The following is a 23,978-nucleotide window of genomic DNA, read 5'->3' on the forward strand; positions in this document are numbered from 1 at the left end:
GACACTACATCTCTTCCTCGATGCCTTCTAAATCCATACGCGAATCGTCATAAATTTCGTTTCTTGACATTCCAATCGCACTAATTGATTGATACACTTCAAGCATACTTGTTGCCCTAACTTTATGTGGCTGAATGCAGTTTTTTGCTATTCTAAGTGTTTCATATATGTCGTCATCGAATCCTTGTCCTCTTAAGTGTTCATCAATCATATTAGACTCCTCACCAACTACATTCTCTCTCACAAACGAATTGGTCTCTTCATATGGCCATTCTCTACCAGAAATTAACTCAAGTAGCAAAATCCCAAAGCTATAAACATCTTCCTTGTAAGCGCAACCACTTGTATTCATTAATATGTTTGAATAGCCAAAATTTGATATCTTGGGCTCAAACTTATCATCAAGTAAGATACATTTTGAGTTGAGATTGAGATGGGCTACGTGAAGGACTTTGTTATGATGCAGCCGTGCAATTTCTCGTGCGATCTCTACTGCGATCCTCAACCTCAAACTCCATCCCATCTTCGTACCTTCAACTTGTGGCCTAGAGTGTAGCCATTGATGGAGGGTTCCATTGGACATGTATTTGTATATGATAGAAGCCTGTAGAGTAGGCCAAACTCCAAAGAATAACAAGGAAGAAGATAAGTAATTTGGGACAATTTTCTCTACTTTAATTTCTCAAAAGAAAGTACAATTTATAGACTAAAAAATGCAATAACTAACATTCCTACGTGCACTTTATTTTCTGCAACAAGAAAGGAAAACATGGCCTTAACTACTAATATGCATGCATGAAAATGGGAAAGTGGTTGCAGGAGTTTTGGTCCACTCCTTGTAACCGTTGATATTTAGCTTGGAGAATTAGGTTTTGCTTAATGGGTTTGTAGTGTCTTTGTTGGGCTTTGGGCCATTAAGTGGTTGGGCTTGTGCTCCCGGATCCAGGATAAACTTATTCTCCATTTCATAGCAAAAACCTAGCAATGGTACTAAATTTATGGACTGCAGTCTTCCAAGAATATCTATTTCTTGTAAAAATTCTTTCTCAAAGCTCTCAAACTTATGGAGCCTCTTGACTACAAGCATCAGACCGTCTGTAAATACACCCTTGCACATGAGCCATATGTTTCCAAACCCAATTACATTTTTAATGTTAAAATCATTGGTTGCCAATTTGAGCTCCTCCAAACTCAATCGACGGTCATACTTTTCCATGGTTGTTATCTGCGTTAAAGACATTGTTACATGAGTATCTACCTGTGTACTTTCTTGGATAGTGTGTGTGCTCATGTATGTGAGTGTGTTTATACATATGCGCAATCACATGCGTATATTTATAGTGAGAGAGAGAGGGGGGATCTTACCTTGGTGTCTTCTGTGTCGTTCTCCTCCTTCAATAATACTTGGGCGATTTGTGGAGCCAGGTGATGCTTCCTTCCCTTAATTTTCTTGATCATGGAGAGATAAGATGTCGTGTTGCTGATACTCAGTCTAGGCAAACAACATAATATAAATAGCGTATTTATGACAGTAGAAATGGGAAGACCCACAGCAAACCCTGAGAAAAAGAGATCATGATGGTCCTCGCAAGGACTCAAGGGAGCTCCACAAAGCCCTGGGTTGTTTTCATAGCTTTATGGAGAGATCAAACCATCGCGGAATTTGGGTATTTGTCCTGACAATCTGTTGTTAGCAACATTAATTATCTTAAGGCGTTTAAGGCTAGACAATCCTGGAGGGATTTGGCCTGTAAGTTGGTTTTTGTTAAGCCTCATAACATTGATGAAGCTTAAATTGGCAAGGTTGATTTGAATTGAACCTGAGAGATTGTTGTTTGAGAGGTCCAGAGTTGTGATGTATGGTAAAACATCTGAAACATTAGAAGGAATGTGCCCTGTGAGCTCGTTGCTAGAAAGATCAAAGCCGGTTAAACTGGTGCAATGTTTTAAGCCTGTTGGAAATGGACCTCTTAGTCCCATGTGTGATAAGCGAATATTCAGAACCTTACTCTCATTAAGAAACCAACATTCGACTCCAGTAAATTGACATATGAAACCCTCAGTATTGTTGTTAAAATCCCACGAAGATAAGAGATTAGCAGGGTCTTCCAGGGATTCCTTGATGGATCTAAGACAATCAATGTCTGATTGAACTGCATAACTGCGTATAGACAAGCAAGCTAGTATGATTAACATCTGAAACAGCAAACTATTAATACCATTCATTTTCATCATGAATCTAATGTTGACAGGGTGAATACAATTATTTCAAATTATAACCTACCATCTCAACTCCCAAGTCTCTCGTGGGACCCATTCCCTATAAAAATAGGGTATTTAAAGGCAATATAATATTTATAAATGATTGGAAATTAAAGGGGTGTTTGGGATTCCTTATTTTACATCCTTATACCTTATTTAAGACATAAGGTATAAGTTACAATGTTGTAAGTTATACCTTTTACACTCACAAAACTCAATTTTCCCAAACACCTTATAACTTATAACCTACAAGTTATAGCTATAACAGCAAAAATAAGGAATCCCAAACAGCCCCTAAATGAAAATGGTGACCCCAAGCCCACCAGTTTTGACTTGTTGTTGTTAATATTCAATATTGACAACATTGTAACAGTAAAACACAACTCCTTTTAAATTTTAACTTGATCAAGCTGAAACAAATTACATCTAAAACCTGTAATTAATTTGAAGTTGGACTTTTCAATTATACACTAGAAAATTACGATAATTTTGTTGGTGGTAATTGCATGCGCTCAATATGTAACTTTTACATTAATAATTAGTATTAGCCTCACAAAACAAATTTAATGTCGAAATATTAATAAAACTAAGCACATTAATGGCTGGTCCTTTTGGAAAAAGTTATGGAAACGTAGATAATTTAGATAAAAACTAATTGTAAAATTAAAAACTATATATTTATTAAAAAGTTAAAACTAATTTAAAAAATTCTTTTTAGTATTTTTTTTATTAAAAAACCTACAAAGAAAATTTAAAAAGTAAAAAGAAAAAAAAGCCTTGAAAAGCTTTGATAACTTGCTCTATGCCTCAATGTCTTGTACATTACATGTCTTGTACTATATATTTCGTAGTCAATTTTAACCGCTCTAACTTACACTCCAATCTTGAAATATCTTTACAATATATAATTCACTAAATAAGGGCAAATTAAGACACTTTATATTAAGGTATTTACCAGAAATATTGCACATGATACAACTTTGAATGAGGGCAAAATAGTCATTCTCACATTAAAACTCACGTTTATTTGATACAGTTATAATATTGACCCTCAACTATATTTAAATTTAAAATATAATTACAACTATGACCCTTAATCTTTTATATATATCTTACTTTAATTTCCACTTTTAACTCAACTTGTCCCATGATTTTTAAATGTTAGTAACCTTTTTCATACTTTAATATTTTTCTAAAAAAATGACACTATAAAAACGAGCATATTTTTATCTTTAATTTGAGTATAGTATTGTTATAACTTATTTTAGTTAAAAAATTACATTTTACGTATGGGTGCTTGCGGTATGGTTTTAATGGTTTTAAATTAAACCGTGAACCAAACCGTTAATAACAGTTTTTTGTCGTCGAAAACCAATACATAACCTGACCAAAATTTAAGAAAAAAAATTAATCGTGAAATCAAACCGATGACCGGATTGAACGGCTTTACAGTTTCAAACCAAACAATGAATACCCATAAACTTATTACGTAATTACCAAGATCTGTGTTTTCCGCTGCATGACGCGGGCACCCGTGTGGTGAGATGTAACATACAAGAGTTAACAACAAGTACTGTATCTATGTTCTTTTCTTTCCAGTAAGAACATGAACCATACGTGTGAAGCTACATCTTTTCCTCGCTACATTCTAAATCCATGGACGAATTGTCAGAAATTTCGTTTCTTGATATTCCAATGGCACGAATTGATTGATATACCTCAAGCATACTTGTTGCCCCATCTTTGTGTGGCCGAATGCAATTTTTTGCTATTCTAAGTGTTTCATATATGTCATCTTGGAATCTTTGTCCCATCAAGCATTCATCAATCATATTAAATTCCTCACCATATACAGTAACTGTCACGGACGACTCGGTCTCTTCATATGGCCATTCTCTCCCAGAAACTAACTCGAGCAGCAAAATCCCAAAGCTATAAACATCCTCCCGGTAAGAACCATGACTAGAATGTGGATCCACAAATGTGAAACCACTTGAAATGATGACATTTGTATTCACCATAATATTTGAATTTCCAAAATTTGATATCTTAGGCTCAAACTTGTCATCAAGTAGGATACATTTTGAATTGATTTTGAGATGGGCCACTCGAAGGACATTGTTATGGTGAAGCCATGCAAGTCCTCGTGCAATCCCTACCGCAATCCTCAATCTTAAACTCCATCCCATCTTCTTACCTTCTACTTGTGGCTTAGAGTGTAGCCATTGATGGAGAGTTCCACTAGACATGTATTTGTAACCCAGGAATTTCTTCTCCATTTCAAAGCAAAAGCATAATAGCAGTACTAAATTTGTATGGCGTAATCTTCCTAAAACTTTTATTTCTAACAAGAACTCTTCCTCAAAGCTCTCAAACATATGGAGCCTCTTGACCGCAAGCATCAAACCGTTTGGAAACATGGCTTTATACATGAGTCCCATGTTTCCATAGCCAATTACCCTTTTAGTGTCAAAGTCGTTGGTTGCAATTTGAGTTCCTCCAAACTCAATCGACGGACATACTTTCCATTGCTATTATCTGTTTAAGATACATCTTTACATGTGAGTATTTAATTGTGTACCTTTTGGTGTGTGTGCATTTATGTGAGCATGTCAATACGTATGTTGTGTACACACATACGTGTGTGCGTATATGAGTTAATTAAATAAAGGGAAAACGACCAAAATAAACATCTTTTTCTGGCATTGAAAACATACCCAGCCATAACAGCCATATTCAATAGGAATTGCCCACGCATGTAAGCTCACTGGGCACACCAAGTGAACAACATTTCTTACTTTCAAAAATAACTTGACACATCTCTGACGATGACAAACATGTGTCTCAATTAGGCTAACTAGTTGCCTAAACTTGATAAAGAAGCGGATTTCAACTGTTTCTGTAATTTTGAGTAAATTGCATAAATACTCTCTTATGTTTGTATAATATTATTTTGATGACTTACAAAGGAATAACAGTATAAAAAAAACCAACACAAGTTATTGTTAAACATCAAACTTGTTACAAAATCAAAGTTAGACATAAAGGTGTAACCTTAGCTATATGTGTAATTGAGAGAGAGGGGATCTAACCTTGCTTTCTTCAGAGTTATTTTGCTCGGTCAATAGGATATGGGAGCTTCGTGGAATCAAGTGACGCTTCCTTCCCTTTATTTTGTTGACCATGAGAAGAAGAGAATATCTAATGTTTCTGGTAGACAATCTAGGCGAAAAGTAGATCAGGAGCAACGTAATTAGAGTGGAAAAAGGAAATCCTACAGCAAACCCCGTGTAAAACAGATCATGATGGTTGTCCCCATTAATCTTGCAACGATGCAAGGGACCTCCACAAAGCCCATGGTTGCCTGCATAACTTTCTTTTGTGATGGAGGCATTGAGGAACATGGGTACTTGTCCTGACAGTCTATTGTTAGCAACACTAAATTCCTTGATACGACCAAGGTTTCCCAGTTCTGGAGGGATTTGGCCAGTAAGTTGGTTGTTATCAAGCCTCAGAACATTGAGGAAGCTTAAATTGGCAAAGCTAGGTGGAATTTGACCTGAGAGACTGTTGCTCGAGAGATCCAGAGCTGTGAGAAATGGCATGAAATCTGAAAAATTAGCAGGAATCTCTCCTGTGAGGTGGTTGCTAGAAAGATCTAATCCGGTTAAGCTGGTACATTTTTTTATGCCCATTGGAAATGGTCCTCTGAGGCCCATGTCTGATAAGCGAATATTCACAACATTGCTCTCATCAGGGTGCCAACATTCGATTCCAGTAAACCGACATATGAAACCCTCAGTATCGTTGTTAAACATCCACGAAGCCAACATATTCTCAGAGTCTTCGAGGGATGCCTTGATGGATCTCAGGCATTCAATGTTGTCCGACTGAATGGCATAATTGCGTGTAACAAAGCAGGCTAGTATGGTTAACATATGCAAGATCAGCAAACTTGGACTACTATTTCTTTCCATCGTGAGTTTAATCTTGCAAGATAATCACTCAATAAAAAAAAAATACTATTATACTAAAGTATATGAAACGTGTTGGGTTCCAAGTCTCTTGTGGGACTCACTACAAAGAAAAATCGGGCATTCACAGGCAATTACGTGTTAGAAAATTGAAGATGATTGTGATAGATAAAATTAATTGGTTATGACTAAATACTTGCTCTACATTCAAAGATTATAATAGTGACGTGGTAGAATACAAAACAATTGTGTATATGTAATTGGTGGTAGTATTCAGTCCAACATATCACTAAAAGGTCGACGAATTAGTCAAAGTTGGAAATAAAAACATTACATTTTTATCTCATATTTAATTAAATAATATTTTTTTATGCATTTATCATTACAGTTTTCTCTTTGCTCTACTCACAACCAATCTAACAAATATTAAAAAATAAATAGCGGCAAACAATGTTTCCCCAAATTTACAAAAAAATCACCTACATTTCTCTTTACCCTATAATTTACACTCACAATCACTCATAACCTCAATTTATAATTTACAAACTTCCCTCACATAATTATAGAGGATGGGATGAGAATGCTCTAAAGATGTTTCCGTCATGGTTGAACAAGTCAAAGTGGCTCAACAAAATAACGTACCAATTATTAATCTTTTTTGTTATTTTATTTTTATAAACTTTAAAGAAAACTCATCTCCCACCATCTTTTACAACTGTTCGAAATAACACTGAATACATCTTCTATATTTACCATGAATTATTATCGTTTTTATTAATCCTTACATGTTCTTGTAACGATCTTGGATTTTGAAAATGTAATACCAATATATTCATAAGGGGTGTTCCGCGGTCCGGTTATCAGCCAAAACCATAGTCATCGGTTAATCGATTTAATTAACCAATTGGTTTAAGTTAATTTGGTTAGTTTTTTGGTTTACACTTCATTTCGGTTAATTTCAGTTAATGACAAAAACCAAATTTAGGCTAAATTTTTCGCTTATATCTACATAAATTGGAGATACAAATACATGAAATGGAGGTATATAATAACAAGTACATGAAATTGAGGTACAAAAGCTAGAAATATATGAAAATGTGGATGGCTTTGTTTAGTTCGGTTAACCAAGGGTACAAAAAATAACGGATAACCAACTGTCGGTTATTTCGGTTTTCGGTTAACGGTTCGGTTATTGCTCACCCCTAGATTCATTACAAATATTGTAATTAACCAACATGAGGGGGTTGACTATCAAGGGACTTTCTCTCCCGTGGTAAGGTTGTCATCGATTCGTCTAATCTAAGCTATAGTGGCAAGTATGGATCTTGAGTTACATCAAATGGGTGCAAAGACCACTTTTCTCAGGTTTTATAAAGGAAAGTCAAGAAAATAAACTGTTTAGATTACTGAAATCTATCTATGGTCTCAAACGGTCTTCAAGACAGTGCATGCCAAACGGTTTCAGTACGATCAATGAGGATCAGTGATTTAAGGGAATACTTGCCATTTTATCATTATATGTTGATGATATATAAATAGGTAAAAATGACAAGGCAATATGCCATTGAAGTTAAAAGAAGGTAATCATCTAACTTTGGAATGAAAGATATGGGTGAAGACACATAATTGATCTTAAGAGTCAATATTTCAAGTGATTGTTCTAAGAAGTTACTGCATCTTTCTCAAAAGCCTTAATTTTGTAATATGAAAAACTGCAAACCTGTCGTACACAAGACCGGATATATGCTTTGCAGTAGGCATGGTAAGCTGGAAATTAATGAAGAAGACACTAAAGTACCTAAAAGGTGCCATTAACTACTCATTGTGCTATGATGGAAATGATATGAAAATAAAAAGTTATACCGATGCTGCTAGGCAAGAGCTAGACTTAGATGAGAGAAAATCTTCGTCTGGATTTGTTTTATTGCTAAAAGAAGGCACTACGCATGGGGTGTTTGGGATAACTCATTTTACCTCCTTATAACTTTTCAACAAGTTATTGAAAAGTTATAAGTAGGTAATGTGGCGGCTTAATCATTTTCTAAATAGTTTGGGAATAACTACTAATCCTATCGAAAGAGTTTCGATAAATTCTGATAGGCAAGCCGCTATAAAGATCAAAGTTGTTAACCAAATTACAATGTGGTAATTTTCTTAACAGAACTTCATATGAAAAATATTTATTTGGTTCTGAAATTAAACAAAAACTAATGATGATATATCTACATAACCCTTCCAAAACTCTAGAATAATTCTAAGAAAACATGAACCATATGGTTTGTTGTTATCCCTTTTCAATCAGAAGAAGACGCACCACTTTTGGTTCGTGGGTTCAAACCCGCACCCAGACTTCAACCTCCCTTCTTCATAGCTGCATGCATAACAAGCCAACAATCATATGTCTAAAAATAACATATATATTCCTCCTTTCCTTAAAAAAATAAAAGATACCAAGAAAAATATTGTAACCTGTTGTTGTTGGCGCGCATATTATCCTCATATGATCTGCTACTGATGTTACTTTTGTTCTCATCAAAAAACCTACTCTTCAATTGCTTCACATCAATATCGCGTTTCTTCAGACCATTCATTGAAGTACTTCGAGAAACCGTATGTTTTTTCGAGCCAAAAGAACTCGGGACAAACATCTTGAGAAGGAAAACTCCAGTGTCAAGACTCACACTCCTTGAAATCGGTCCTTTTTTCACTACTTTCTTCTTTCCCTTCAACTTAGGCTTCATATCGACCGTATATTCTAACGACAACCCAAAATCATATGGATCCTGATCTGCAACCATATCTTTTAGTGACAACTCGTGCCATGATTCTGGCAAGCCTTTAATCATTTCCGTTAACTCTTTCCTTTCTTCAACCGTGGTTTGTGTGGGATACGATGAACCTGTGCTGTTTGAAGGAAGGTTTTTGGACCAAAGTGGTGTTGGAATTTCATGGTGCTCTTGATGATACTTTGTGTTTTGGATGTCACAAAATGTGAAATCTGATGGTGTTTTGATGGAATGGAAGTTTAGTTGAGATGACATGTTATGGTTGACTGGCTGTTACCATGCACCTCTCATCAAAGGCAAGAATGGTTAATTACAATATTTGTATTGTGTTTAGGAGATTGGTACTTATATAGGAGAATATGTCAACTTTTCAAATTAGAAGAAAGTTTTTTTTATTTTAATTAAATACTATTTCTAATTATTGGTAGCATGTAATAGTGTAACATATAAAAATTTGTATATATACTATATTTTTAAACGATTTAGTTTTGCTATATCCAAAGAGAGCTAACGGCGCAGTTTTTTACCTGTTTGTCTTCTGCGTAGATGTAAACACTGCCTTTATTTGGTTAATAATTTTTTTTTCATTACCACCGTAAAAAAAATTGTGCAAGAACAATAATCATGCTTAAAAAATCCCTCAAGAAACCTTGTATTTACTCCTGAAACACTCCTTTTCATAAGATATTTTTGAAACAACTATTAATCATATATTCTTTATTGAAAAACAGTAAGAAACAAGTAAAATATAAAAAGGCATTATTATTATTAACTTATAATATAAATATAAGCATAGCCCAAAGAACACTCCAATATAAAGTCTTTGTCTTTGAAAATGAGGTGTGCCGTCTAAGAGGGGCTGAAAAACAAAAAAAAGTTTTTTGACTATATTTTCTTCCATTCGGCAAAATAGATTATAAAAGAAGAAGACCGTCTTTTTATAGATATTTAGGTATTACGCTATATATGACATAAGACAAAACACATAAAAAACACAAGAACACGAAGGGACAATGACACATTGACACATTCCGTTAAGAAAAACAGTCACTACACAACAAACGAGAATCAATGATGCTCCGCTCCTTTAGTAATTAATCCGTTGTTGAAGGTGATGAGTTAGCAGAAATATGGCCATAGCAGTAATATGTACTTACAATAGATTACTGATGAATGTTACCCACACGCAAGTAATTTGTCTGACCCGCCAACCTTTAAAATTTTAATTGGAATAATGCTAAAATAAATATATGTATGTATAGACAAATCTTGCTAAGTAGAAGGAAAGGATCTGGGAAGAGTGTATTGATACTAATTGTTTTCTCAAAAGATCTACCATCCTCTTTTCGAGCCGTTTCATCGTCTTCTGGCCATCCTCTATATCTCTATGTAGCCTATCAACCTTTGTGTCCAACGCATGGTCCCTTTGCAACACCTTTGTGTTTCATGACACCACTACTTACAATTTTTTCTTCTAAGACGATAACATACAAACATTAAATAGATTCTTAGTAATCAATTAACGATATAGTAATTGATTTATACAAATAGGGCATAACTCTGGATCAAGAATGAAGAGGCTATGATCTCCCGATTTGGATCAAAATAATTTCTCACCGGTCATGGTGTAATAAGGATTGTTATTGGTCAAGAGACCAGAGATGTGCCCCTTTGATGTGTGTAAAGGTATTTTTACATAAATGCTAGTTTGGAGTCAAGTTTGTGCATGGCTAAATATTCCTCATCTGGGAATTGATTCAGTGAGACAAATGTTGGATTTGGTTACAATCGAACAATTGCAATTGAGAAAAAGAAGACAAATCAGGCAATTTTATTTGTAACTACTTGGAGAATTTGGAAGTGCGTGAATGATGTGATTCAACAACCGAAGAGCACTTGATGAAATACGAGCTGTGGAGCTTATCAAAGAGGAAACATTCTTTTGGTAATTTGGTTCAAAATTATAACTAATACCCCACTAATATTGTAAGTTGTCTTGTTCGATGCTTGTAATTATTTGTTTGCGTTTCTGGGCCTGATGTTGTTACGGTTCTAGCTATAAAGTATTAAGATGCATAGTGTTTTAAACATGTTTACATGATATTTATAAAAACTAAAGTCTCGCCTAACAACCACATTACCTACATTGTCACTTAATAACTTGAGCGATAGACCCTTGGTAAGTGGACTGCTGGCCCATTTGTGTTGAAAATTGAAATACTCAGCATTAGCATCATGGTCCGCCACTCACTTGCACATGAATAAAGACTCTCTGTTGAGATAATCTCTTAATAGAATTTACTTATTTTTTTTTACAGCACTTGGAACTACCCCCAATAATCTAAGACTATATAATTGCAAGCCTTAACCACCACCCCTATGCCATTAGACCACAATGCCAATTGTTCTCAATAGAATTTACTACTTTCTAGTATCTTAATGGTATGTGGCCATATAACACTGTCAATTAGTAGTTACCTGTGTTGTTAATCATTCCCCCATGAAAAGTCATCCTGGTAGCATTAAAATGTATCTCGAAGTAAATTTTTTATCATCCTTTGATTCCTTTCACTTCACCAAAATCATAATATCAATAGACTTCAAGATTGCCTGGTTTTCTATGAGTCAACTTGTACTCCTATGTCTCTTATAAGTACAAGAATACATTTTTATCATATCTCCAGTGGTGAGTCGTTTGCTGGTTATAAGGCAAAGATTATATCAATACAAGTGCAAACTTAGGCATACATTAACTTCCGACAACAAAAGTGTATGCTATAAACCTCACTTGTTCAAATGTCTTTGATTTAGTGCGTCAACAAGACCCGTAACTTTTACCCTTAGAACAGGGGCGACAAACTGGGGGCATTATTAAGTCTTTTAAGCATTCACTCAAACTATATACCTTTCCAAATAATCCTAATGCCCCAGCGCTTCGATTTTAGTGTACACCTATCTATCATCTCAAAATTAATTGATAACAATCTTTTGAATTCATACACATCTAAGTCACTACTTGCCCCACTAAGATGTAATAGAGATATAGCATATGTATGGTACTCCTAATTATTTTCATGTTTGTGTTAGGAACTGTCATTATTTCAAATTCTTCAACCTAATTATTTCTAAGATGATCTTTCAAATATTTACAATCTCAAAATCATAACCTAATTCATTATAACTAAATAAATATACACAAACACATTAAACCAATAACCAAACAGAGCAAACATGTATTTACAAAAGAAACATCACATGAAATCACCACCCAAATTCTAAACCGAAACATCAAAGAGAAACGTGTGCATACCACATATTAATCAGCGCCACCAGAGCCCGAAGAACAACCACGATCACTTACTGCAGCATTAACCGTCACCAATCTCTTCTTCCTATCTTCTTCATACTCAGGATCATCAGTAGGCAACTCAAATCTACAAACTGGACACGAATTCTTCGAACCCAACCAAGTAACTATACAATCACCATGATACATATGCCCACACTCCAACTTCTTCACAACTTTCCCCTCATTATCAAACACAAGATCTTTACATATAGCACATACTTCACCATCACTTGATTTCACCTCAACTGTGACCAAACCTTCAACCGCCGACTTCGCCGCAGGCGGAGCACCTCTCCTCCCGCCCGTATCACTCTCCGCTAGCCTTTGCAATAACACTTCGTATCCAGCCGCGTCAACATAATCTCCAGGATTTCCGACATAACCATCGTCGTCTCCGTAAATCTGTAACCTAAATCCGATCGGTTGATCCTCGAGTTGCATCAGAATCTCCACCAATCGAGCATCCGGTTACGACGTCTGGCCGCAAGGTTCGCGACGTCTCGGAGCCGGATACGGAGTGCGTCACGCAGGCGTCTTCGTGTCAAATCGTCGTCTTTGTCATTATTAAATCCTCATCATCATCATCGTCTTCTTCTTCTTCTTCGTTCTGATTATCAATCTGTTCTTCCTGTTCATCATCATCATCATTTTCATCTAATTGAGCCCTAACCTGATCTAATTGAGGCCTAATTTGACCTAATTGAGGCCTGATTTGATCTAATTGAGCCCTAGCTTGACCTAATTGAGCCCTAGCTTGATCTAACTGATTCGAATTACCGTTGTTCCAACGATCGATCTCAATTCGGAGGAAATCGTTGTCACCGGCGGGATGATCGGAAGGCGGTGGAGGAGGCTCGTCGTCCTCACGCGCCGCCATAGCTAACAACCTGAGAATATGAATAAACTCGTTACCGATATCCGGAGTTTCTTCATCATCGATGTGAGAAGAAGCTGAGATCGACTCCACGAATCCGTTCTTACACTCGAAGCAGATGACGTCAGGGTGATCAGGTAGGGTTTCTACAGGTACACGCTTGTTGCACTGGTGGCACCAGTACTGTGTGGGATTTGGATTATTAGATACGGCCGGCGGCGGTGGTGGTGGTGAGTTATCGGCCATTGCCGCCGTGGGAAGGGCGGTGAGATAATAAGAAATAAAGACATGGTATTTGTTACTTTATTTTTGTTGGTGGAGATTGTAGTAAAGTGTGAACCGTTAGATGGAGTAGAGATTAAAACTGAGCTGATGCGCTCGGTTCGGGTTATAAACAAGCCAAGCAATGAGCAAAGGTTCGTTCGATTCGGTTCAATTCAAATATTTTTAATTTATATTATATATAATTATATACAAACAAATACATTATTTGTTTTTATAATTATCTTAGTTTCAAAGAAAAAAGGTCGGTTTTAAGGTAACCACATTTAACAAACTTGTTTCACTACTACAATTTTACCAAATACACGGCTAATGCATTATTCTCACTTGTGAACTAGCTTTAGTGACAAGTATATGTTACATTAAAGGGTGTTGGAGATAGTTTACCACACTAGGGTTATATAAGTCAAAAACCGGCCCGGTCTGGTATAGAGGTTAAAGCGAATTTTAGAAAAAAGTTATTATTAATTTTTTTATGGTAAGTATTACTCATATAACACTCTATGCCAATAATCTACTATTTTTCTCAGGTTTAACCTTGAGACTTCTCTCTAAAAAACAATTGACTCTATCAAGTATACCAATCTATCTCTTGAAATGTATAACGATGGATCTCCATAGTACTATACATAATTCTTTATTGACCATTGCATATCATCCCAAGTGTTTGAACAAATTACACTTTCTTGTATTGAACTTTACAAAAACGGTTTTACAAAATGATTCATGTCATTTAGAGAGAACAGCTAAGTGAGAATTGTGCAGGATTTTCTCAATTAAGTCCTGAATTGTAAATTACCAATAGTCTAGGACATGTTTGATAGTTTTTAGGTGTATGCATACTATATATTGTCATAGGAATGAAAGATTCTATATGATATGTCCATTATGAGTTGATCTTAAAAAATACCTCATTACTGCTCAAAGGAGTAGTAATAGGTAGGGGTGACATGATTTGAACCCATGACATTTTGTACCCAAAACAAACGCGCTACCAAGCTGCGCTATTCATTAATCAACTATATTAACGACCCATAGATAATGAAATCGGTTACGGTTAGCTTGTTGATGAATGTTCCATCTCCTCTCTGAATATTCTATTATTCTAATTCAAGCCTATGAGGCTTATAGGCCATAACTAATTGTGCCTCGATTTTTCAGAAAATATGGATTCATCATAGCATATATTTGGATATAGGATATTCGCAACAAAATATCACGGGATATGACTTATGGATACAAGATATAGCAAATGATAATACATTTACATTACATGTATTTATAAATTTTGCATTACTGCTTACAACACACATCAAGGGTTGCCAATGATTTGTGCGAACGTGAAGTTCTTATAAGCTCATTCAACTCCTTAACGTGCTAATGTGCTATGTACAAACCAACAAACACGAACATGTAATCTTTTGTTTGTATCTATTTATGTTAAGAAAATCCATTTGTTAATGACCATTTTGTGTTCATACACAGATGGACATATAATATTTGAAATTATAGCCTTTTAAAGACATACCTAATATTTAGAGTCTTATACATTTCTATTTTATCTCAAGTTTAACTCATCAACTTTAAAATTATATTACTTTTAAATAACATAATTTAAATAATCAGACATTTGACAAACTATATACTTAAAAAATTACGAAAAAAGATTTGGGTCAAACTCTAAACAAAGTATATACCAGAAACAATGGAGAAGAAACTACAACTATATGTAACCAAAGTTATAAGTTGCAGAACAGAATTTATGTCTATCAATAACTGTAAAACCTATTTCCTTCTCTCTTCTTCCACAATAATAATCTGATAAAATTAAAAATGACAATCTTCTCCCTCCTTCACCCACAAACAGTCCAGCTCACCTACCTCCACGACGGTTGTTGCCGTTTATTAACCGGAAAAAACTGCCATTCTGAGTCCTGTGCACGCTTCCCAAGAACCGAACTTGAAGAAGCTTGTTCATTAACATTTTGAGGAAAGAACTGTCTCAACCCACTATTGATCACTAAGCCAGTGTTCAAATCGAAGTTATACTGCGGTGGTGGCGGTGGTGGTCCGAACTCACTTGCACCAGCAGGTGAACCGGCTGCAGCCATGTTCATGAAGAAAGGTGATGGTGATTGTGACCCCATAATTTGAGGCATGGAGAACAACATGCCGTTATGTTGACCATAATTAAAGTCAAACTTCGGTTCCACTTGAGATTTATGATCATTTCTCTTATTAACTTCAACTCTAGTACCAAAAATTGAAATGGCCGGTTCGTCACCGATTGATTGATCGTTTAAATTTAAATCAATATTTCTTGAAATGATAGGTTGTTTTGATGATGACGAGGATGCATGAAATGGACTTTGCCACCCGTTTTGGTCATCATCAATACTTTCAAGATTGTTAAGATCCCACTGCAGTCTTTCGGGTTTTCTAGGGTTTGCCACAGAAGATTCCTCCCCAGAAGGAAGACCTGCTGAAATTACTGTTTTACCCTCCTGACCATCTTCAGCCACATTCAGATCAAAATCATGAAACCCCAACTGCTGATTTGGGTTGTGGGTCCCGTTATCGAGATTGTCAACTTCTTCAGAACATACTTCTTGGTTCAGGTCAAGCCCAGAGATCGATTTTCGGGTATCGGTTTCTGACTCATGAGCCACCTCGGAAATTTGAGAAACGCGGGTTTCTGCATCTACATGTTGACTTTGATTTTCACTTTGACTTTCCTGACCATTTTTAGAATCAGGGGTTTTCTCAAAGGTACTACAACTTCGTTCCCGGGATTCAGTTTCTCTTTCTGCCTCAATTACACCTTGTTTAGCAATATCCAACGGGTCGATGGTATGATCGTTTATTTCCAAATCTGGTTTTTCTTTATTTCTTGATAATTTAGAAACACACAAATCGTCCACGTCAGCACCAATCTCATTTCCATTGTCAGCATCTGATTTTGAAGACTTTTCTAAATTCTTACCGTCATCTGCCACGTCATCATGTTTGTAGCTTAACACATCAGACTTTATACAAGACTCCAAAGGATTGTCCACATCAGCACTAATCTCATTTTCATTTTTAGCATCTGCTTTTGAACTCAGGCCTTCGTCCTCATCATCGGTTGATTTAATATTATCAACAGGATCCAGTGGCTCCTGGTTCTTTGTGTCTGGGTCCACACCATAATCCGGTGGCCTAGACTCCACAGGATCATTATTTATTGCTTCTTGTGGAATTTTATTCTTATCTTGGATTAGCATCCAATTATCACACAGTTCTTTTGCTTTTTCACGAACTGTGTGATTGTCATAAGCAACAAAATCCTGCACGATTTTCATTATTCCAGAAGAAATAAAAAACTGATACTTTTCCTCATCTATTTGCAGCTTCTCAAGTGCTCGCAATAAAGAAATGATAAACTCGTCCAGACAACCATTTTCTTTATCGTTTTTAAGATTCTGGGAATCTTTAAGCCACTTGTTAATGAAGATGAGGCCGTTTAATTGGATGAAAAGATCGAGGCAACTTTTGTTTTCAGTGGCTGCAACGGTTGTAGCAACAGTTGACCACTGTCGGGTTGTTTGACCAAAACTGTTGACTGCTAAGTCTTTCTCACTCTGCATCACGGTGATGAGCTCGCTGACTCTGTCAGGAGTTGTGAGGCCATTTTCTAACTCGCTTACGGTAAAGAAGTTATCAAGTGTCATTTTGCTTCACCTTCCAGCTAGGATTTCCAAGTTGAACCAAAAATAAACAGCATGCTAAACAACGTTATCCTGTATCCTGCAAACATACAAAAGTGGAGTTGAGAATTGTGGAGAAAATAACAAACAAACATTAGAAAAGAGAATTTAATTGAAATAAACAGATAGTTATTTTCCGATTGAAAGAAAGTGAAAAAATAATCGAGCCAAATCTTTTCAACCAACAAAAAATATTATATTTACCGTACTACGAATAATTATTTTAAGCTTTTAGAATAAAACAGCATGTCACAATGAAAACATAATGGAATTGAAACAAGCTAACAAAAAACAACCAATATCCGCCCCAAGTAAGCCAAGAGAAAAACTTATGAGCAATTCAAAGTATGGCAGCTTTACTGTTCTTATTTAATGGCACACGAGAAAAAGCAAAACAAGGTAAAAAAAACTTAAGTAAACGCGCAAGTTACTAGTATTATATTAAAAATATATCATAAAAGTATAATCTAATCTAATCTGAAACATGCACGGCAAATATTCCCCTCAATACAACTCATCAAAAAACTGCAAATATGATTACTTGTGAGCTAAATACGCCACAGTTTGTGTAAGCAGTTTGACGTTGCTTATCACAAACTGCCTATTTAAGAACACAATATGCAGAAAAGAAATTTTACTAAGCTATCGCAACACAATATATACAATTAAGATTCCTGATATTTTACTAATTAATTAATTATTACTAAGAAAAAGAAAATATCAAGAAAATCAGTCACACAACTATAAACCAATACATGTAAACATAAATGCGCTAGCCATAAAGATTAACAGTTGCAGCAGCTATGTACCAAAATATTTCACACGATTCACGTGTTTTCAAAAAAATAAACACGCATGAGCAGTAAACGGTCCACTAATTTGTTTTTCCTTAAATTTGTAAATCTTTACTATAACAAAAAAACATTCCACCATAATAATACAAAACAAGTAAACAAAACCTTTTAAGATCATACCAAATTTTACACATATTTTGCTAAAAACTTCACCATGCAAATTATGCAATAATAATGATCTTAACCTATTTGATGGAGACATGACATCTTATTTTTTATAGCCAGAATAACAAAAGCAGCAGCACACAAATAGTAAAAGCTTTTTTTGATAAAGGCAACAAATAAAACAATAGTAAAACTAGAAGCAAATAAAACATTGTCTATACTAAAATAGAACTATATCAATTTATATACCACACAGAAACACACAGTAGTTGAAATTAATAAACCCTAAATTAAACCACAAATCCTAGATCAATCACTTAATTCACTGCAATTCATTAACAGCATACAAAACCCCAGATAACAACAAGGATTGGATCAGTCACTTAATTAACCTAATTTGAATAATAAAATAAAATAGGATAATAAAAGTACGATAGTAAGCAATAATGATGAATTGATTGATTACCTGTTAAGGGCGATGGTTGTTTCTGTTGTGTACAAGGTTTAATTGAAATTGAAGAAGATTGATTAATGAAACCCTAAAAAGTAGTGTGTGTTTTGGGGACCTGATGGAGATGTTGCAGACGTTGCTTTCGTCCTACTGCAACCACTTTGTTTATTTATTATATTATTATTATTATGTTTTGGGTTTAATATATAAGTTATATATTCTAGAATTTAATTAAGATATTTTTTAAAATAACTTAGAAAAAATACCTTTTTCATAACTAAACTAAACTTAAATTTAGAATTTTAAACTATGGTACGTCTATTTACTTTTTAATATGTAGCTAAGGTAAATCAGTAATTCAGCAACTTATTAATATTTGGTGCAAAATTAGTTGAATTTTTGCCTTCTCGGTAAGAGACTTATTTGACCTTCACAAATCGGTTCAAAAGGAAGACTTATGATCAAATATTATTCTTGAAAATATAATTATCATATGTAATATGTTGGTTTGTTTGGAAGGCTTGAAATGAACTTTAGTTCTCAAATAAAAAGCTTAATCTAAAGGAAATAATGGAAGATTACAAAGTTTTGGGGATAGATTTAAAAGGAAATTTGCTTCACCGGTAAATTGGTGTAACTTTTCCATGTTATAATTATGTTTCCTCTACTACAATGATATTGGCCCGTTTAAGGTCGTTCTAATGAAATCGTTTTTCGAAGAAAACAAAATAGTAAACCCCTAATGTACTTAAAAGGTTGTCAATAAGTTATTTTAAATTTAGTGATTTAGAGACGTTAAAAAATAACTTGTTTTTGAAATAAATAACTGGTTGAAGGACGACAAAACAATGAATGAAAAATTCTGAACATGACAAAGAAATTTTACCCCAACTCATTTACATTAATATATTATATAACATTCAAAATAATAACAGATAACACAACAAAGTTAGAAATTTGAAATTTATTATGAGAAGTTTAGCTGGGTATTTCATATTTCAAGTTGATCATACAGATGAAATTAAGATCCGAGTTTTAGATAATAGGCACCGCAACAGGTGAACTTTAACCATATAAAATAAAATAAAAAATTGCATGTATACCTTAAACCCGAGGTCTACCCACGAACTCAATAGTTATCGGTTAACGTGTAAGGCCCCGAACCCGGTAGCCCTACTTTCGCGTCGGATTTACTCGTAAACACAGTTCTTACAAATCAGAGTTCATTAAAACTTTCGCGGAATATAAAAACTTTCTTAAAACATTTCATATCAAAACACGTCTTGTCTTAAAACATCATTTTGCCTTTCAAAATAAACAAAACATTAAACTTAAACATCTTGAGTCTTCCGATGCCAGCCTCTTATTCAGTGCCACGTGTCTCCTCAAGCGAGATGCCTCCTCCTACTCACCTGCGTGCATACTAAAAGTCAGCTACGCTGAGTGAGTTCTAGTTAATCAAGCAACTTATCATACAACCACTACATGCATCATATACGTATCCGAAGACACGTAGTCCACTATCTAACCTGCTTACCTTACCACTTAGCCTCTTATTTACACCTACCACCTTACCACTTTGCCACTTTAATAACGTATAACGTTATGCCACTTTGCCACTTTGCCACTTTAATAACGTTTAACGTTATGCCACTTTGCCACTTTAATGACGTAGTCACGTATAGGCTTACCCTACCACGTACTATCGTCATGCCACTATCACTCTTACTACACCCTTGCCACTTCTAACACGCTCTACCTCTACTTATCTACAACATGCTTCATATCATTTACATAATAAGCAAGTCACATCATAGCATACATACACACTAATAACCACTTGGCAATCACTGCCCTTGGCGATGCGTGCAATATCCGAAGATCGTTCACGCACCAACAAGTATTATATAATAGCTACATCGTATAACATCTATAGCATACACTTACCACTTAAGGTAAGTGTATTCACACTTCACATCGAGTATGCACACAGCCCCGAAAACATAACAAGGAAATGGGGCTAGAAACTCACCTGAACTCTGCCTCTTCCTCCGATAGTTGTAAATCCCTTCTTTAACTGAGCTCGGCTGACTGTATAAGTTACACGTATCAATACTCGTCTGATCTAATCTGGCGGCCTAGTATTAGCTTACTTTTACTTATCGTTTATAATTTATTTTCTAATCGAACTCGACTTTAGGCGAAGTTAAACCTTAGGCGAACTTAGCTTTAGGCGAAGTTAAACCTTAGGCGAACTTAGCTTTAGGCGAAGTTAACTCTTAGGCGAACTTAGCTTTTAGGCGAAGTTGTCATCAGGCGAACTTAGCTTTTAGGCGAAGTTGTCATCAGGCGAACTTAGCTTGCAGGCGAAGTTGTCGGCTGCAGCTACTGTTCGTCCTTAATCATCTTCGTTTCTTAACCAAATAACTCGATTTAGGTATCCACGTAATCGTCTGACCAGCGCCTACAAACCCCAACCATCAAATCGGCCTAACATCGATGTTTAAGGGGTGCGATTTAGGCATATAGGTTACGGGTTCTTTTAGGTTAACAATTAACCTATCAAATGCTAATCAATTCCAGTAATATTTGTTGTTTTAGGTTCGTTTATAACAAACTAACACAGATCTATGATTTCCCAAATCAAACCGAACCTATACGAACGATTTCTAACTATAAACGTACCTTGAACGAGTCGAACTACGAACCCGGTTAAGCCTTGATGTTGTTTTGGTCCGTCACGACGTTCCAGCACCAACAAGCTCGGGTTTTCGCCTTCGGATCTTGGTTCGGGTTATAAGATGGTGTTGTGTGTGTTTTGGTGGTGTATGGAATATGTGAGAATGAGGATTAAATGGTGATTAATGGTATTTATATTTAGGGATCATGGCCTTAAGCCCATGGACTCTCCTTCCTTCTTTCATAACCCAAGTCCATAACCCATATCCATTACCCAACACTAGCCCGACCCATACCAACTCCTACTCTATTTATTTATTTCCCGATAACCCGAGTAAACTTTCCCTCTATTATTAAGTAATACAATTAATATTATTTTGGAAATTTCGGGATGTTACATAACGGATAACCAAAGATTATTGAACCAGTCATGTGATGTAATTTTACAGTTGAGTGTGATTGTAGAATATAATTTTACAGTTGAGTATGATTTTCTTTACATTGAGTATGGAGCGTTTATTAAGTTGATATGGTGTGTTACTAAAGTTTCATAATAAATTAAGAAAATAATATTCGTCCATTGGTAAAAATTTAATACCCTAAGTCTACGGTGGAAGGCAAGAGCGTGGACATCAATAAAACAATAAAATTGAGTACTGTATACTATGTTGAATTTATTGGTACGACATGGGTATTTCGGATGGGTATTTCAGTACGATACCCGCTTTGCTTTACGTTTTTTTTTTCAAATCTCCAATGATCTTGGTACCCAACCCGATAAGATTAACAAATAAAATTAATCAATATGGAACAAGTACCAAATTTGCTAAATTGGTACATGTACAGGCACAATACCCGAATTCAATAAACCATAATACCAAAACCGTAAAACCACAACCAAAACAAAAGCAAAAAATAAAACCAATAAAACATAATACCAAAGTAACCATAATATTAAATTTATTCATTATCAAGTAACATAACACCAAAACATACAAAACGTCGCAATAAAGTCTCTACATATTCCTAACGGGTACCAAATACCAAAATACATGTATCCGTACTCGTACATATTGGTACCGAATACCAAAATCCTAAATTCTTGGTACCAATACCTTACCGAATAGACTAAATCAGTACATGTACTAATACGTGTACGCATATTTCGGGAAAAATCTTATCCCTGCTGTAAACTCGACTATTCAAGAATAAATCTAATTAAAAAATTAGATATCTGAATACAAGATGATTTAATAAACTTCGTAGGTCTCTATTTGTTTCATATAAATTAAGAAATGGTATGATGTGTAATTATGCAATTTTGGTGGAATAAATTATACAATTACGGGACGTATAAAACATTAAAATGAGAAAAATGTAAAATTTAAATTAAAATTAACATAGTAATCCTACCTACTTACGCATGTGATTTGCTTGCTACACTAATCAAGGGATTATGTTTTATGTGGTTCATAGAACTAATGAATATAACAGCAATGTTCAAGGTTTTTTCTTATAGAAAATAGCTAATAAGAAAGGTGGATATATATAGAGGTAGGGTACCAAAAAGACCCAAATACCTTTAAGTAAGGTCCGCGGGTCAATTAGAAGTCCCTCATAAGGTAACCACGGGACATATAAACTATCCGCATAATCAGTTGGGGAAGAAACACTCTCATAGCACATGCGGAAGCATCATAGCACCCTCAGAAGTCATCCATAAGAAGGAATAACCTTCCGCGTAAATGGCCACAAGGTAATGCTCCGGGACAGCTGTCATCTTCTAGAAGATTCACCAAGATACTTTCTTGGGTAATACATGATCTTTGGGCCAATTAGCCAATGACACCTGGCAAGGTCGTTATAACCGTGCACATGGCCAATATTCCCCCGATAACCAAAGATAAAGAAACACGTGTCCAGGTTGTTATACATGCACATGCAACGTATAGGTTGAACCTATCACATAGAGACACGTGTCCAGACGGTTATTCGGTTATGCAGGCATATTCTTAAGGGACAGCTGGCCCAATTACCTTCCCACACCCTTCGGCTATAAATACCCTCTCGATCATCATGAGGTATTCATTCACAATCACTGTACTTTCTCAATTTACTTAAGTACTTTAGCTTCTCATCAGGACTGTACTTATTCTCACGCCGGAGGGTGGTTACGGGAAGACCCCCCACCTCATCCTTCCCGTAACGAGCTCACGGTGTTCTGTTTTGCAGGATCTGCGTCATTGGACTTTGAATTGTGTCCATATCGTATTGACAGTTAACCGTATCCTACTCTGTGGACTCATCGGATCTAGGACCCATCAGTAGGGAGTAGATCCGTGTTTCTTCAATATACCTTTTTTTGTCATTGAAAACATTCACTAAAATTAAGTTACTTTTGCCCTTTCGGCATAACGGTTAAGAAAGGTAGATAAACTTTTTTTTTAGCATTTAAAACACTTGCTAAAACCAGGTAACTTTTGCCCTTTTGGCATAACGGGGCCTTATTACTGTAGACAATAGTCTTAAAAAGTTATAAGATGTAAGAATGCTATAGACCAGTGATAAAGGGTGATCAATAAGTAGAAAATATAATTAAAAACGTGTTGAGCTATT

At 35.4% G+C, this 23,978-nt stretch overlaps 3 protein-coding genes and 2 pseudogenes across 4 annotated transcripts; all 5 read right to left on the reverse strand.

Annotated features, from left to right (window-relative positions):
* Positions 1-2,235, reverse strand: LOC143546643 (probably inactive leucine-rich repeat receptor-like protein kinase At5g48380; annotated as a pseudogene).
* Positions 2,236-3,862: 1,627 nt separating this feature from the next.
* On the reverse strand, positions 3,863-6,471 carry LOC143546644 (probably inactive leucine-rich repeat receptor-like protein kinase At5g48380). Its single transcript, XM_077038270.1, has 3 exons — positions 5,355-6,471; positions 5,017-5,025; positions 3,863-4,793 (listed from the first exon to the last, which is right to left on the reverse strand). Exons 1-3 carry the CDS (start codon positions 6,237-6,239, stop codon positions 3,888-3,890), a joined length of 1,800 nt encoding a protein of 599 aa, XP_076894385.1. The 5' UTR covers positions 6,240-6,471; the 3' UTR covers positions 3,863-3,887.
* A 1,933-nt stretch (positions 6,472-8,404) lies between these two features.
* On the reverse strand, positions 8,405-9,629 carry LOC143546624 (uncharacterized). Its single transcript, XM_077038257.1, has 2 exons — positions 8,706-9,629; positions 8,405-8,607 (listed from the first exon to the last, which is right to left on the reverse strand). The coding sequence occupies exons 1-2, from the start codon at positions 9,275-9,277 to the stop codon at positions 8,535-8,537; spliced, it is 645 nt and encodes a 214-aa protein (XP_076894372.1). The 5' UTR covers positions 9,278-9,629; the 3' UTR covers positions 8,405-8,534.
* A 2,550-nt stretch (positions 9,630-12,179) lies between these two features.
* On the reverse strand, positions 12,180-13,593 carry LOC143546647 (E3 ubiquitin-protein ligase CIP8-like; annotated as a pseudogene).
* A 1,601-nt stretch (positions 13,594-15,194) lies between these two features.
* LOC143546646 (uncharacterized) lies at positions 15,195-18,828 on the reverse strand. 2 transcript variants are annotated; one of them, XM_077038272.1, is made up of 2 exons: positions 18,699-18,828; positions 15,195-17,306 (listed from the first exon to the last, which is right to left on the reverse strand). In XM_077038272.1, exon 2 carries the CDS (start codon positions 17,235-17,237, stop codon positions 15,405-15,407), a length of 1,833 nt encoding a protein of 610 aa, XP_076894387.1. In that variant the 5' UTR covers positions 17,238-17,306; positions 18,699-18,828; the 3' UTR covers positions 15,195-15,404. The 2 variants fall into 2 exon arrangements, with proteins under 2 accessions (XP_076894387.1, XP_076894386.1); XM_077038271.1 differs by having other exon boundaries at positions 15,195-17,313; positions 18,699-18,778.
* Between the last annotated feature and the right edge of the window lie 5,150 nt (positions 18,829-23,978).

Source organism: Bidens hawaiensis, unplaced genomic scaffold, assembly GCF_021521415.1.
Source record: "Bidens hawaiensis isolate Kalapana, Puna unplaced genomic scaffold, B.hawaiensis_p1.1 tig00014406_1, whole genome shotgun sequence".
NCBI lineage: Eukaryota > Viridiplantae > Streptophyta > Magnoliopsida > Asterales > Asteraceae > Bidens > Bidens hawaiensis.